Source organism: Phodopus roborovskii, unplaced genomic scaffold (assembly GCF_943737965.1).
Source record: "Phodopus roborovskii unplaced genomic scaffold, PHOROB, whole genome shotgun sequence".
NCBI lineage: Eukaryota > Metazoa > Chordata > Mammalia > Rodentia > Cricetidae > Phodopus > Phodopus roborovskii.
Window position 1 is genome coordinate 3,608,482 of NW_026126547.1, and position 15,255 is coordinate 3,623,736.

At 40.1% G+C, this 15,255-nt stretch overlaps 1 protein-coding gene across 1 annotated transcript in view; it reads left to right on the forward strand.

Annotated features, from left to right (window-relative positions):
* Abca13 (ATP binding cassette subfamily A member 13) overlaps positions 1-15,255 on the forward strand; it is a 421,036-nt gene that overhangs the window by 125,649 nt on the left and 280,132 nt on the right. The window contains 1 exon segment of the mRNA XM_051200607.1: positions 1,520-1,659. Coding sequence (XP_051056564.1) covers positions 1,520-1,659 — 140 coding nt within the window.

Sequence of the window (15,255 nt, forward strand, 5' to 3'; positions counted from 1 at the left end):
CATAGTCAAAGACTAATACTCTCTCCTGGGTCTCCAAGAAACTTAGTCTAAATCATTTGACCCACTTGAAACTCCAGCTTCTTTGGCACCCTGGGATAAGCAATTTTGATGACAGCATTAAGTATCATTTGGCAGTAAGCCAGTCTATTCCATAGCTGATGAATTCCATAGTTGTCAAAGGTTTGAGTAATTTGATAGACATACATTAGGATTATTTAATTTTAGTAAGTTTTGTTTCTTCTTTCTCTGATACTCCTTTCTCTTTGTTTTTCATTTTTGAATCTTGACTGATTATCCCTCTTTCATCCATATACCCTTTAATCCATCTGTCTGTCTGTCCACCCACCCACCCACCCATCCATCCATCCATCCATCCATCCATCCATCCATCCATCCTCACATCTGTTCATCTCTCCAGTTGGTTGGTTAGCACTGAGAACCAATCTTTGTTGATCCCTTTCTGCATTTTCTTTCTACATGGTTGTTATAAAAACTACGAGACAACACCATGAGTTTCACTTTCCAGAGGGCATATCAGAAGCCCAGAGAATATTAATTATTCTCCCAAGTTTTCTCAGTTCACAAATCACTCATGATTCTTGGAATAAAGTTTCTTGCACTATGAATACCATGATTATTCCTAAGAACTATTCCTGTGTTGATTAAGCTTGCAATTTAAAGAACAAATTATTAAACATAGAATAATCTCTCCAGTCAGTGCTTCAACAGTTAGTATATAGGTATATGGTCAATTTATATTTTATGGGATCATTTTTATTGATTTTTTTGTATTTGCGATAAAGATTTTTTCTGTTCATGAGAGTTGTGGAAAGATGAAAGTAACACACTGATCAAAACAGTATTAATCATACCTATGTGAGTCATGGCATAAGGACAGGATAACAGTTCCCTCTAAGGCTCACATTTTGGATAAAAGAACTGGTTATACTGATATATTTATAATTATTTATAAATGTGATACTTAATTACCAATCATTACAGGGATGAATTACCTACGGATTTAGACAACTTAAGCAGACTTGTCATTGAAATCAGTTAGTTTTACAATAAGAGCTAACATAAGGAGTTGTTTGAGTCAACATAGTATGATTTAATGTACTAAAAGCATCAATTGTGATAGTTTTGTATAGATTATCAGAGAGAATTCAGGAGCAATTTACAAGGTGACTACATTAAAAAAAGAGGCCTTTGGATTCCCAATATTGTGACTATTGAAGTTAGAATTTTCTTAATTAAAACCATATTAAAAATAATCTGCAATCTCTTTGTTAAGTGTCTGTGACAGACAACAGCCTGGGTGGTGGGGTCTTGATATTCTTAGGGGACAAGGACTGCTATGTCAGGGACATGAAAACATTACCAGCTTACTCTGGTTCATAGCTATGTCATGGAAACATACCTGAGTAATTTCATTGAAAATTAAGGCATAGTGGATGTCTGGATATTTTATATCAACCTAGATCACCTAATTCTTTCCTCCATCTTTTAACTGTGGCAGCACCATTTTGTTTGAAGCTTTATCAGGAAATTCTACAGTCTCCAAATGGTGCACTGGTATGGTCTTTCCTAAAACCTATATTACATGGAAAAATACTGTATACACCGAGCTCTCCAGAGATCAATGAGGTCATTCAAAAGGTAAGTTTAAACAAGGACAATTCTTATAGGCCATACAATACATCATATCAGGAAGAAATCTTTATATAGATAATAGACTTATTTATGTGCATTGGGTTACATAACATTTTCTTATGTTGGTGCTGTATGGATTTGCTGAGCTCTTTGCTTATGGAATGTCCTGGAGGCTGGAAGGGTTACTTAGAATCATGAATGCAGTGACCTCTCTTGAATATCAAAATCTGACAACAATTGCAAATAAGTCAGTTTCAGGTCAGGTGAGGGGACACAGTTCTAGAACAAAACATTGGAAATAGATTTAATTCACTTTACTTGATGTATTTGATACTGAAGAGAGAGTTCAGCGGTGCAGATGCAAACTGACCTTCTAAAGCATTTTGGTGGTGATGTCTTTCGAACGGACCGTGCGGTTTTTATGTGACCCCGTGGAGAATAAGGTGAAATGAAAAGGCCACAGGAATCCCTGAGACGGAGTTCCTCATATTGTGTAGTTTTGTTCACTCACCTTTCAATATATTGTTTAGCTTCTTTGGTATCTAGTTGCTGGAAGACCTCTTATTAATATTTATATTAAAATTGTATTCTCCTGGGGACTTCATCTTGTTTCTTTTTAAATGATTGGGCTGCATTTTTCTGTAGGCCCTTTCTTGTCTCCAGGTGGGCTGTAAACCTGCAGGAACCTTGAAGGGTCACTTTTTCAAGGACACAGGAACTTTGATCATATTCTCAAATTTAGAAGACCCTGCTCTAAGAATGACAAACTTCAAGCTTTAAATACTAGTAGTAATTAAAAGTGCTGTGTGGTCATAGAATCAGTGAGTTACTTTTGGTTCAGTGAACTTTCAAGAGGACTAAGTTTTGTCCCCTTGTGACTGCTGTGCAACGTCACAGAAAGTCTCTTGGGCACCTGCCACCTGCCACTTAGCCTTGTGGCTGCACAGCCCTCAGTATGCCCTCTGTTGTATTTATAAACTTATTTTTTTTATTTAAATGTCCTTTGGGATGGAAGTTTGCCAAAAGCCTAAGTTGCTTTGAAGTAATGCTAGCTATCTAGAGACTTGAGTAGGTCCTCTAGTAGCTATTTTGTGTGTCTGAGGCTCTCATTCTGGCATCACACTTGGAAGAGAGGCTTATACTAAATCCAAAGCCAATGCCAGACGATGCCCTCTGTGTATAAAACTTACTAAGGTCTACTGCAGTTCAGAAAGTTAATAGAAAATGTCTCTATCTCAGCTTTATTAAAAAAAGAGGTTATAGAATTTTTATAATGATATATCTTAATGTCATTATTAACATGTATTTATGTCACGTTGCATAATACGTTGTGTTTTTCAATGATGGTATCCTCTTCAGAAGTGTGGAAGAGACGGCAAACAGCCAAGGAAGCTAATGTGAAATGCAACCAATGATACAGAGTCCCAGACCTCTGGATACAGGGTTGAGGAGGGGACACACCTTACATCAAGGTTCTGAGAATAAGTGTTTCAGAAGAACCAGGCAAGATCTCAATGGTTCTTACTTGGCCCTGGTTGAGTTTCAGAGGTAGTAATAAAAGTCACTATCTCTTCTGCTTGTTTACATGGCTATAGACTGTGCTGGGTCTTGTTTTGCCTAGTTAATGTCATGAGAGACCATGCACTGTCTTACGTTTACACTCATAAAGCTGACTTAATGCCACTGTCCCTTGGATGAATTATTCTTGCTGTCAACCATGGGCATTTAGTTTTATGAAAATTGGTTCTGGTCTTTAAACACACAGATGCATATCCCACACAGCAGAGAAACTTACTGCAATGCCATCTATGCTGCTGGTGTGATCGGAGCTGTAAAAATGGAAGCCATTCTCCCCATCGGAGTATTTCAGCCAGTGATGGATCATGCAGTTGCTTATGGTCTTCTAAGGTTATAATAGAGCTGAAAAATTCCTGCTGCCCTTTGGTGACATAGCTGTCATCAAGTCATTGCACAATGTTTGTGATGATGCTGGTGCATTGTGAAAAACGGAGCACATCGAATCATGTGAAGTTTCCTATACTTGAGACTGACTAACAATTATACTACTGGTTTGTGTATTTGGTGTACTGTACGTTTGTTATTTTACAGTGCCTTTTAATTGTAAAAATGCTTTACTGTAAAGCAGTCGGCCATGTTCTGTCTGCAGCAGCCCCATACATCTTATGCTAACCATGGTTCTTGATTGACCTGTATGATTTAGGTTCATATCAGTGCACTCTAAGCTGTGTGCATAACATGAAGTGTCCTGATGATGACAGTGTTCAGAGTGGATCTTGGCCACTGATGAACATCTGTGGGTTCCGTGTAGACTTAGTTTTTTATTATTTCTTTTTTTAGGTAGGGACATAGGAAAATGCCATTTTTATTGGAAAAAATATTAATGCAAATGGGTAATTTTCTGTGGTTGAACTGGTTAAACTGAATCATAATATCTTGTTCAGAAAATATGTGCCCATTGGGAAGGAAGGGTTTAAGCCTTCTTTCTTCTTTCCTGCCTTCCTTCCTTCCTTCCTTCCTTCCTTCAATCTTATTTCATGTATACCTGCATTCCAGAAGAGGGCATCTGATACTATTATAGATGATTGTGAGCCACCATGTGGTTGCTGGGTCTTGAACTCAGAACCTCTGGAACACCAGCCAGTGTGCTCTTAAACCCTGAGCCATCTCTCCAGCACTTACTTTTTCTTTTAAAAGGACTCATTCTCTCCATTTGAAAAATGAGACCCAGATACCCTCCATATATATCATTCAAATCTTTTGATCAAGTCAGCACAGGGCACAGTCACATTCTCCCATGTCTTCTGTAGAACTGGCAGGATGTAATGGGGGATAGTGGGGACATGTGCAGAATTAGTAGATGGCACTGAAATATGAAGGTTTTTGTTTCAAGGCCAGCTTGGGGAGGAGGAGGTGGTGCTGTTCACACTGCTTTCTTAATTAAAATGTTTGTCTAGCATTGAGCCAAGTATTCTCTACTCTTTGGTCACAAGAGACCTCCTGGGCCAGAGAACTGAAAATGTCTTTTTCATTCTGACAGTCATTTACTCTGAGGTCACAGAAGCAGATATTAGGCCTGCCTATTTCTGTGGGCCTACTGGTCTGTGACTGAGCAGATTTCTTCAGACCAAGGACAGCTTGTAGCGGAGAACAAGTGGACTGATGGGTGATGGCCCATTTCCAGCTCTTCTTGCATCCTAGGAACTTTCTATATTAGGATCTGTGCTGGGAGCATGAGCCAAAGTGTGAGAACCATGTGGCTTCCTGACTGCTGGACCCACCTGGTGACTTGGTCTCTTTGTGACTAGAGTGCAGAGCCTACCTTGTAAAAGAGACTTCAAAGGAGCAGTGTCCTGCATCAACCTCCCCTCATGTGAGTTCAGTGGCTTTGTACCCCTGTCACCTTCTAAGATGATTACAGTCTATTTAAAACTTTATCTTCTAGGTGTGCCTTAATGGTCTTGACATCTTGAATTTTGTTACCCTTTCTTCCAAGTTATTACCCTTTTTCTGAGCACACTGTCAATTTTGTTATTATCCGGGGCAATTGGAAGAGACCAAGATGATAAAAAAAGCAGGTCAAGTTTAATATGTGTTGTTATTACTATAAAATCATAGGAGCAGGAGAGGATTGGTCAGTGAGAGAAAGAGAACACTGGAGGACACAGTAATGGCAGACTGTCAGAGAAGCCCCTATACTTAGGGCTAGAACAGAACACACCCTTGTGGAAGTAGACCCCCACTTGTCCAACTTGAGTTCCACATTGCATTGGAGGGAGCACAGCTGGATGGCAGAAAAAGCCAGTGAGGTGTCTTAGCATCTGAGCTCCAGAATATCAGAAGTATGCAAGCTTAACGTTGTGCCAGTTGCCAAAAGAGAAAGATTACAGTCTAGCCTCATCACCGAGAACAGGGTAAGTTGAGAGTTGCAAGATGCTAACTTGATGATTGGCACAGTCAGCTGTAAGTTTTTTTTTTTTTTTTTTTTTTTTTTTTTTTTTTTTTTTTAGAGAAGTGAGACTCTTGAGGTATAGAGTTTCTATAATGCTCATCAGTTCTCAAGCATAATTTCTAATAAAGTGCAAATTTGAATAGAGATGGAAGAAGAGATGAAGGAAAGACCATCCCTTCAAACCAAGAGCCTACACTGGCTGGGACCCTGGTCTGTGCCTCAGATCTACTGTTGAGGTCACAAGGTGTGATTTTCAGTTCCCAGATGAAGAAGCTGAGTTTTAGGGTTGAGTAACTTCACCAAGGTCTCTCATCAGGTGGTAGATGTGGCACTCCAACCCAGCTCTGTTTGATTTCACAGTTAATATTTTATCTAATACTTGTCTGCTACATTCCAATGTTTTCTCTTCATGAGTTCACATGTGAATGCATTTCAGTTTCTGCTCTCAGGGTAACTGTGATGGTGTAGAGAATGGTCAGAAAGAGAGAGAGAGCAGATGAGGATGATGGTTTACTATGTACAGACTAGCACAGACTAGATATCAGACTGTGAGAAGCTAATCTTTGGTCTCATCTTCATACTGATTGTATCTGGAAGAGAGAAGAAAGCAAATGAACTGTGTTACAGTTCTCATACTCCTGGAATTCTAGCATAAATCATTTTATTGTCTCAGATGTAAAACTACTGTTCATCGAGTACTTATTTCTAAAAGATTTGAGCATGATGATGGACACTCCCAAACGCTTTTTTGCCTATGTCTCACAAAAATGAAACACAATTTGGCCCATTTTATTATTTCAAAATAATAGAGGTTAGGGAAGCCCACATTTCCAAGTATATCAGCTATTAAATGAAAATCTGTGACTCAAAGTGAAGTTTTGGGTCTGCACTGCTAGGTTCTTTCTATCGACCATATTTTGATGCTAACCACCAAACAGTAAGGGTCCTGTCTATGCAATCTGTGCTTCATCAGTTGGAGTACTGATTAGTTATTTTAGGACACAGACACATTTTATATATGTTTGTAAGATCAGGTGTGACCTTCCAACTACCCTTAGAACTCTTGCTGTCTTTAGAAATTCATCAATTGGAGGAAGAGGATTAATTAATGGTTAAAGGTGAATGGAAATAATTGCTGTTCTAACCATTAAATAGTTAGAAAGTAAACAAATGAGAGGGAGATATAAAATACTTGGCTTGATCCTTATGAAAGTTGGAATATATCAGAGAGCAGACTTTGCTCAGGACTGGGAAGATCCAGCAGGTGCTTCAGGGACTGTCCACATGTTCAGAACAGTGTTTGAAGGACACTCATGAGACCTGAGTCAGGTTGAGGTTGTCCCCTGGGGACCCTGTGGAGGGAATGGAATTCATATGAATCTGCTTTCTGCTGGTTGACATCTCATCAGAGATTTGAGAGCAGATCTTCAATGGCTCAGCCTCGAGCTGGGTTTCAGGTGGTTGAAAATGTTCAACATGAAGTCATTTATTGAAACTGTACTGCCCAGGGCAAAAGTAATTACATTTTATGAATAGACTTATGGGACACAAACCTCTGTAAAACACCGGTCCCTCAGGAAGCAGTAGCTGAAGGCCTAAGGATGTGCTTGTTTTGTGAGACTAAAAAAATCACAAGCCCTTAGAGATGATTGGACAGTGCTCCTTTGTAGATCTTAGATGTATGTGGATGTCCATCATTTTACCTTTAGATATATGCTAGGAGGTAATATTCATGGCTATGAGATGGGAATATGAAACCAACCAATCAACAGCCATGTCACCCATTGTGAGAAATGGGTATACTGTTCTGTCCACTATAGAAATATATCATCTCCATCACATAGAGGATTGGCTCAAGGATTTTACCCATCAGTGACTGAACCAGAACTCAAACTCATTGGAATCAATAGCCTTCTTGGAGTTATCTGGCCATTCAGTCCCCATTGAAGGAAACCATATCAAGCCATGTCCTCTGCATAGGAAGGCCAAGTCTGGACCTGTTTTATTGGTGGGTACTGCTGACTTTCCCCCTGTTAGGGATCCCACATGCCTCAGCGCTCACAAGCAGATGGTCCATGACAAGGGAAGAATGAACTTGGTTCAGCACCATTTTTGTAGGCACTGGGTCAAAACTTCCAGAGTTTCATCCCATGGTTTACTCTCCTTACACATTTAAGTACAATAAAATTTTGGAGAAGGTTTCCATGTGAGAATTAGCTTAACAAAGCTTTTGGCATAGCTATGGAAACTACCAAGCAAAGTAGCAAAGCACCTGTGACCTTTACAATAAGAATGAGTTCCACAAAGGATAACCAGCCTACAATGCACAGCCCCAGAGAAGCTAGGAAACAAGGAGGACCCTAAGAGAGACAAACATGGACCTCTGGAGAAGGAGGAAGGGACAAGATCTCCTGAGAAAAATGGGAGCATGGGAGGGGGGAGAGGGAGGAGGAAGATGAGGGAGAAGGGAAGGGGGAAGGAGAACATGAGGGATCAGGAAGGTTGAGTTAGGGGAAGAACAGAGAAGGAGAGAAAGAAAAGAGATACCTTAATAGAGGGAGTCATTATGGGTTTAACAAGAAATCTGGCACTAGGATAGTCACCAGTGACCCACAAGGATGACCCCCAACTAATAATCTAAGCAATGAAGAGGCTACCTTAAATGTCCTTACCCTATAATGAGATTGATGATCACCTTAAATATCATCACAGTGCCTTCACCCAGTAGCTGATGGAAGCAGAAGTAGATTCCCACAGATAAACACTGAGCTGGACTCCTGGAATCCAATTGTAGAGAGTGAGGAGTGATGAGCAAAGGAGTCAAGCCCATGCTGGGGAAACCCAGAGAATCAGCTGACCAGAGCAAGTGGGAGCTCATGGACCCCAGTCTAACAGCTGGGGAACCAACATAGGAATGAACCAGGCCCCCTGAACCTGAGTGTCAGTTGGGGGACCTGGGCAGACCATGCGGCCTCTGGCAGTGGAACCAGTATTTATCCCTAGTGCACAAATGGGCTTTGGGAGTCCATTCCCCGTGGAGGGATACTCTCTCAGTCTAGATACATGGGGGATGTGGGGGGTAGCTAAGTCCTGCCCCAAATGGTGTGGCAGACTTTTATGATTTCCCCATCTGAAGAGGCCTCACTCTCCCTGGGGAGTGGATAGGGGTTGGGATGGGGAATGGAAAGACAGGAGGGAAAGGGAACTGGGATTGGAATTTAAAATAGGATTGTTTTAAATTTAAATAAAGCTTAATAAAAAAAGCATAAATTCTACTGGGTGATAAACAGAGCTCAGAGCAAGGTCTAAGGAGGAAGGATTTGTAATAAGCATAGGGATAGATTTTATTGGCAGAGGATGCAAAGTATATGGGACCACTTTTGTAAAGTTCAGTATAAGGGCCTAAAAAATGCCCAGGATATTGGGGGATTCAGGAAGGCTGGCTCTATAGAATAACAGAAATATCACTAGGTTGTCAGGTAATATCACTCTAGCCATCTGGGTGACCAGGCATCATTCATTTCCTTCTATTGAAGAAAACAGGCCCGCATGATTGACAATCCTGGCTACCCTAATACTTTCTTAGGCTGAGCCTCCTGCATTCTCCTACCATCAACCCCTTCCAGATCCACCATTCATTTATGTGTTCACCTGTCCATCTGTCCCTCCATTTAGTCCATCATGGACAAGATAATTGGCATTTCCCAATATGAAGTGGGCTGAGTAGAAACTGGGGCATGCTCCTTTTTGGCAGTGAAGGGAGAAAGCTACCTTCATTTGTTCTGAATAATTCCAGTTTTATATTATTAAAATTCCTCACTCTCCTTGGAATAGTAAGAAAAGCTGCCCAAGATGGAGGAGACATAAGTAGGAAAATACTAGAAACAGCAAATAAAAATATAAGCTCAGAGTTGATATCTCACACTATGGCCCAGTCACCTTGTAATTTCCCATCTATATTAAAAGAATAATTACAAGAAAAATAGGCTGCCATGTCCATTCAACTGAAGTGGTAGACTTATTTGCTGAATGTCTTTCCTTTGCTGGAAGCCCTCCCTTCCTTCCCCCAAAACCTTTTCATCTGTATTTTGTCTTTTCTTTTCAAATTAGTTCATTTCTGTTCATTCATCTCCAACCCTCTTTCTTTTTTTTTTTTTTTGTACCCTTTTTAAAATTTGTTTTATATAACCAAGTCGATTTAAATGAAAACAAACATTTATAGACAATATTTGGGAATTTGGGCGTCGTTCTTTCCAAACTACTTCTTGCTGGTAAGGGGTGCTGTCTTGGGGGATTCTAAGAAGATGCAGAAATCCTGGCTGTAGTCTGCAATGCTGCTTTGTCCAGCTGTTTTGAATGTAGGATCACCAGATTCTCTGTTTCAGGCGGTCTGGCTTGATCAAACCACATTAGTCTGGAAGGAATCTACAGCTTTTCATTTTCTGTGGAAACAAAAATAGAAATCCTTTTCCCCAGTAACTTGTCCTTGAATTTAAATGTTGGAGTCAAAACATTTTTTTTATTTAATTTATTATTTTACATGTCGATCCCAGTTCCCTCTCCCTCCCTCTCTCCTCCCCTCCCTCCCTCCCTTTTACCCTCTCTGCCCTCTCACATGCACTCTAACCACCCTCCTCTCCCCTCCCCCCACCCCAATTCCATATGTAGGGGAATGCCATCCAGTTGGGGTCATGTAGATCTGACAGGTCCTGTGAAGTAGGGACTAGGGCTTCTCTCCTGTCTATAGGTTAAGGCAGTTATCCCTTCATGGGGGATGTGTTCTCAAGGTCCTTTTGTGCACCAGGGACACATCCTGGCTCCACTGTCTGAGGTCCCTTAGATTTCTCAGTCCTTCTGGCTGAGACCCATATTCAGGGGAGCCTGAGTCAGTTCCATGCTGGCTTCCCAGCTGTCAGTCTGGTGGCCCGTTAGCTCCTCCTTGTTCAGGTCAGCTGTCTCTATGTGTTTCTACCACCTGGTCTTGTCCTCTCCATCTGCATCTGGGGTCTACTTTGACTCAGTGTTTATGTATGCCAACCCTCTTTCTTTATTTCCTTCTTTTCATACTTCCTTCAAAATTAGTTCCCCCTCCTGCCTCTCTCCTTCTGTTATAGTCCTTCTTTGTTCACTAGGCAGTTTCAATTGGGCTTCTGAATCTTAAAAACAAAACAAAACAAAACAAAAAGCTTTGTCTTTGAACTCATGAGCTCACTGTGCGTTTACATGCACTGTCAGAAGTAACAGGAGAGTCCCTGCCTCTTTGCTGAATTCCCCAGGTCCTGACATGGCTCAGATTTAATATTTTACCAGATTCCCCCAGTTTCCCTTCTACCTGTATGTGTTTCTGTATATGGATATTTAGTTTTGGGGAGTCATCACTGTATAAGTTCATGTACCAGCCTCAGGTCAGAGGCATAGTGAGCCCACCCATCACTGCAGGGTCCCTGGTGTGGTCCTTTTATACCTATCCATATGTCCGACCCACTTTCCTCCATGTCCCTAGCCTGAAGACTCCTGATCTGTTCTGATCTGTACTAACCAATTGCACCACTGGAGCGTTGTTCTGCACTATTTTACTTCTAAATTGTTAAAGAGATGGGATAATGTAGTATGTAAACACTAGTGATTGACTTGTCTTAATTTAACACAATTCCCTAACATTTTATGTGTGGTAATTTACTCATTTTATTACTAATACTCCCTGGTAACATATGGGTCATAGTCTTCTGTTGGTTCTGTTTGTTTGCTCCTTTTAAATGCTATTGATGGGATTGAGTGCCATCTAAATTACTCCTTGTGCTTGGCTGTTGTGCTTTGTTTGTTTTTTCTTGCATTCTTGTAGATTACTTAACATTTTAAAAACATTGATCTTAGGGTTCTATTCTTGGAGAAGAATCTATTGTGTTTTCTGGGTGTACCTTTTTGTACAGTTTCTCAGTGGTGGTTATGTGAGTTATAACTCACATCTAGGCCAGACTGCATTGGTGTTGACATTGTACCACTATGAATCTTGTCTGGAACTAATTTTGCTTAGGACATCTTCCCCTCCAATAATTAGTACCTGCTTTATGGCTGCAAGAGTGTGCGTAGAATTGGAACATGCTACTACTTTACTTGGCTTAATGGGTACCACAGCCTAGCAATGCCTCCACATATTGGCTGTTCATCCTCACAGTCACATATTGCTGTCCTGGGGAAAGGTCGAAGTTTAGTTTCAAGTACAGTTGCCATGGAACAGATAGATGTTTTCATTGTAGATGTTTTCATTATCATTAAATTAAAAAGTCATACCCCTCCACCACAGGTACAGGTCCTTATTGGATCACGGGCAACCTACTAGTGTCCATGACCCCAGAGAAGAATGACTGTTTCTCCTCTAGACATCACCAACTGCCAGTGCTTCCTAAGCCAGGGGTGGGGTCTTCTTGGCCTGTCACTCACCCTTGTTAGAGTTTTTGGCAGACTTGACATTGTGCAGATCTTATGCAGACACTATCTTTGCTAAGCTGACTGCTGTTGTGTTCAGCAGCGCTGTAATGTACAGTAGAGAGCGCAGCATAGCACCGGTCCCCATCCTCCAGCTCCCTCATGATTTCTACTCCCTCTCCTGTGACGTTTCCTGTGCCTTGGGTGAGGGCTGGATGTTGATGTGGTTCCATTCAGGGGTTAGCTCCCAGACACTCTCAGCACTTTTACCAGATGTGACTCTACAGTAACTGCTCTAAGTAGCTTTGCTGATCAAGGCTGTGTACCATAAATCTCTGTGTATAAACACAAGCATTTAGAAGTCAGTTTTCAGGGCTGGAGAGATGTCTCAGTGGTTAATAGCCCTTGCTGCTCTTCCAGAGGACCTGAGTTCAATTCCCAGAAACCATATTGTGGCTCACAGCCATGTGTAAGGAAGTCAATTTCGTAGCACAGATGTTTAGCAAAACAACAATAGCAGGTTCCCCATTAGCACCTATCATCTTCATGTCCATGGACTTTGGACCGGATTTACCATAACTGACCTGAATTCCCTCCTGTGAGGTGGGCCTCAAATCTGATCTGAAAGCATTTGGTTAACCCCACAATAGTAGCGCTAGTATTCCAGCAGTGGGCACATTTTTGCCCAGCAGGTTGGGATCACAAAACACACACTCTATCTAGCAATGGGTGTGTTGGTGTATATGATCCCCCAGCAGCCTGGCCAGCAACTTCTGACACAGAAACCTAACAGCAGGAATGATGCTTCCTGTTAGAGACTGATTTCTCTATGTCCTGCAACCAAACTCACGTTTGAGCCAGGGTCTCACAGCACCATTAGGTTAATCTGGCTGATCAACATGCCCCAGGGATCCTTGGGTCTCTGCCCACAAGTGCTAGAATTGCAGGTGTGTGTCCCCATACCCAGCTGTTGACATGGGTTCTGGGAAATCAAAACTCAGGTCCTTATGCTTATGAGGCAAGGATTTTTCCAACTGAGCATTTTTTTCTGGTTCCTATTTTATTATTATTATTGTGTGTATATTTTTTAACTCATGACATTTAAAGATCATACTCTTGGTGATAGGGAGCCTCATTAGATTGGTAGGTTTTAGACCATTCCTACCAATGCAACTAACATGTGGTTTGTGGATGAGGATTTCCTATAGCTTCTTGGTAATTTTTCATTTTGTTTCTAACATATGTCTTATCAGAGCTTAAAAACAAACATCATACATCAGTATGTACTATATAAGGAATTTTTTTCATTTGATAGTGTTGCTCATGTCATTGTAGAGGAATTAATCCTGAATTTTAAGATGATTTTATATTTACTGATAAATTATTAGTTTCAGTTGTTGATTTGACACAACCCAGAGCCACCCAGGGAGAGGCAACCTCAACTGAGGAATTGCCTAGATCAGACTGGTCTGTGGCCTTGTCTGTGGAACATTTTCTTAATTTCTGATTGATATAAGAGGACCCAGCCCCTTGTGGATGGTGCCATTCCTACACAGGTGGACCTGAACTCTATAAGAAAGGTAACTGAGCAAGCTAAAGAAAGCAAGCCAGGAAGTATTCTTCTGTGGTCTCTACTTCAGTTTCTGCCCACTCTTCCCTCAAAGATGAATAGTAACCTATAAGACAAACCTCTTCCCCCTGAAGTAGCTTTTGGTCATGGCATTAACCACAGCAATAGGAAGCAAACTGAGATTCAGTACTTACTGGTGCATTAAATGACTTAGATGAATCTCAATAATTCAGCAAATATTAAAAGACTGAAAATTGGGCTTCCCAGAGATTTGCACATTGTATTATTTATGAGGAGGAACCTCTCATTCTTGATTCTGTAAGTCTTTTATGTTTTACATTTATCTTGGCTAATCTCTTTATTCTTCTTTCCTTAGATATTCTGTTTTATGTTCTTTACTTATGCATTTTAAAAGTATTTATTTTTTGAAATTGTAATAGATCATTGCCCTCTTCTGTTTCCTCTCTCCAAATCCTCTCTTCTACTGACATACTCCACCTTGATTTCCTTCAAATTAGAAAAGTTTATAGTGCACTGTAAAGACCAGTGAGCTGGAGAGGAGCAAGAATAACACCTGATTTTCTTATTATTTTATTATTATGTTAAATGTATGACTTTTACTTTTCAGTTTAATAACAAATGCATTTGGATATGAACTTTGGCTATATCCAACACATTTTGATAACTAACAGTATTCCAATTTTCTATGAAGTAATTTATGCAATACATTCTTAAAACTTAAAAAATATGATTAATGATAATGTTCTAAATTTAAAAATATTTGCATGAACTTTTGATAAAAATTAGTGATACATACCTAAGTAATTTGTTCTTTGAAATGGATTTGTAGTAAATTTTTGGGGTTTTGAAGGTCAGGAGGTGCATATGAAGATAAGATGTTTTGATTTTATTGAATCTGATATTACTGTCTATCTATATGTATATGTATTCACATACTCATATGAATTTACATGTGTCTTCTGGTATTCTCTGTATCAGAGCTAAGAGCTTTTGTAATCCACTGAATTATTTGCATTTATAATGTATTCATCCTCTTCAATGCCTGTGTGATTTTTTTTAACAGCATGCTGAGCATTTGGTATGCACTCTGTCTGCTGCTAAAGCAACAATATATTAATTAACTTAGTGCTTACAACACTCTCTGTCCGTACTTTTCCTGAATACTGAAATTAAGTATTTGAGGCTTCCTCTGTTAGCTGTAGTGAATGTTCTGTATTTCCCAAGACAGGTTTCTGGCAACCCTTGGGAGAAATGACAAGACTCCCAAATTCTCCTTCCATCTTGCTTTTTTGATATTATGGAAGACCATTTTCAGTATTAGACATAATTGTTGCAACTGTCATGATTTTGGATACAACTTTACATTCATTTAAGTTATTTCCCTAGACAGATTCTTTTATCTTGAGAGGGAAAAGGTATGAACACTTTTATGGGTTTGTGACTGTGCATAATTTTACAACATCAAATTATTTTTTGAAAAAATTGTGTATGAATGTACTCTGCCAGCAGCAGTAAAAGAATAACATTTAATCTTTACTAGTTTTGGAAAACAAACCTGCAGCTATTAGTTGAGGACATATTTCAGAGAAGGCAGACATGTGTGCAAATGTATTTT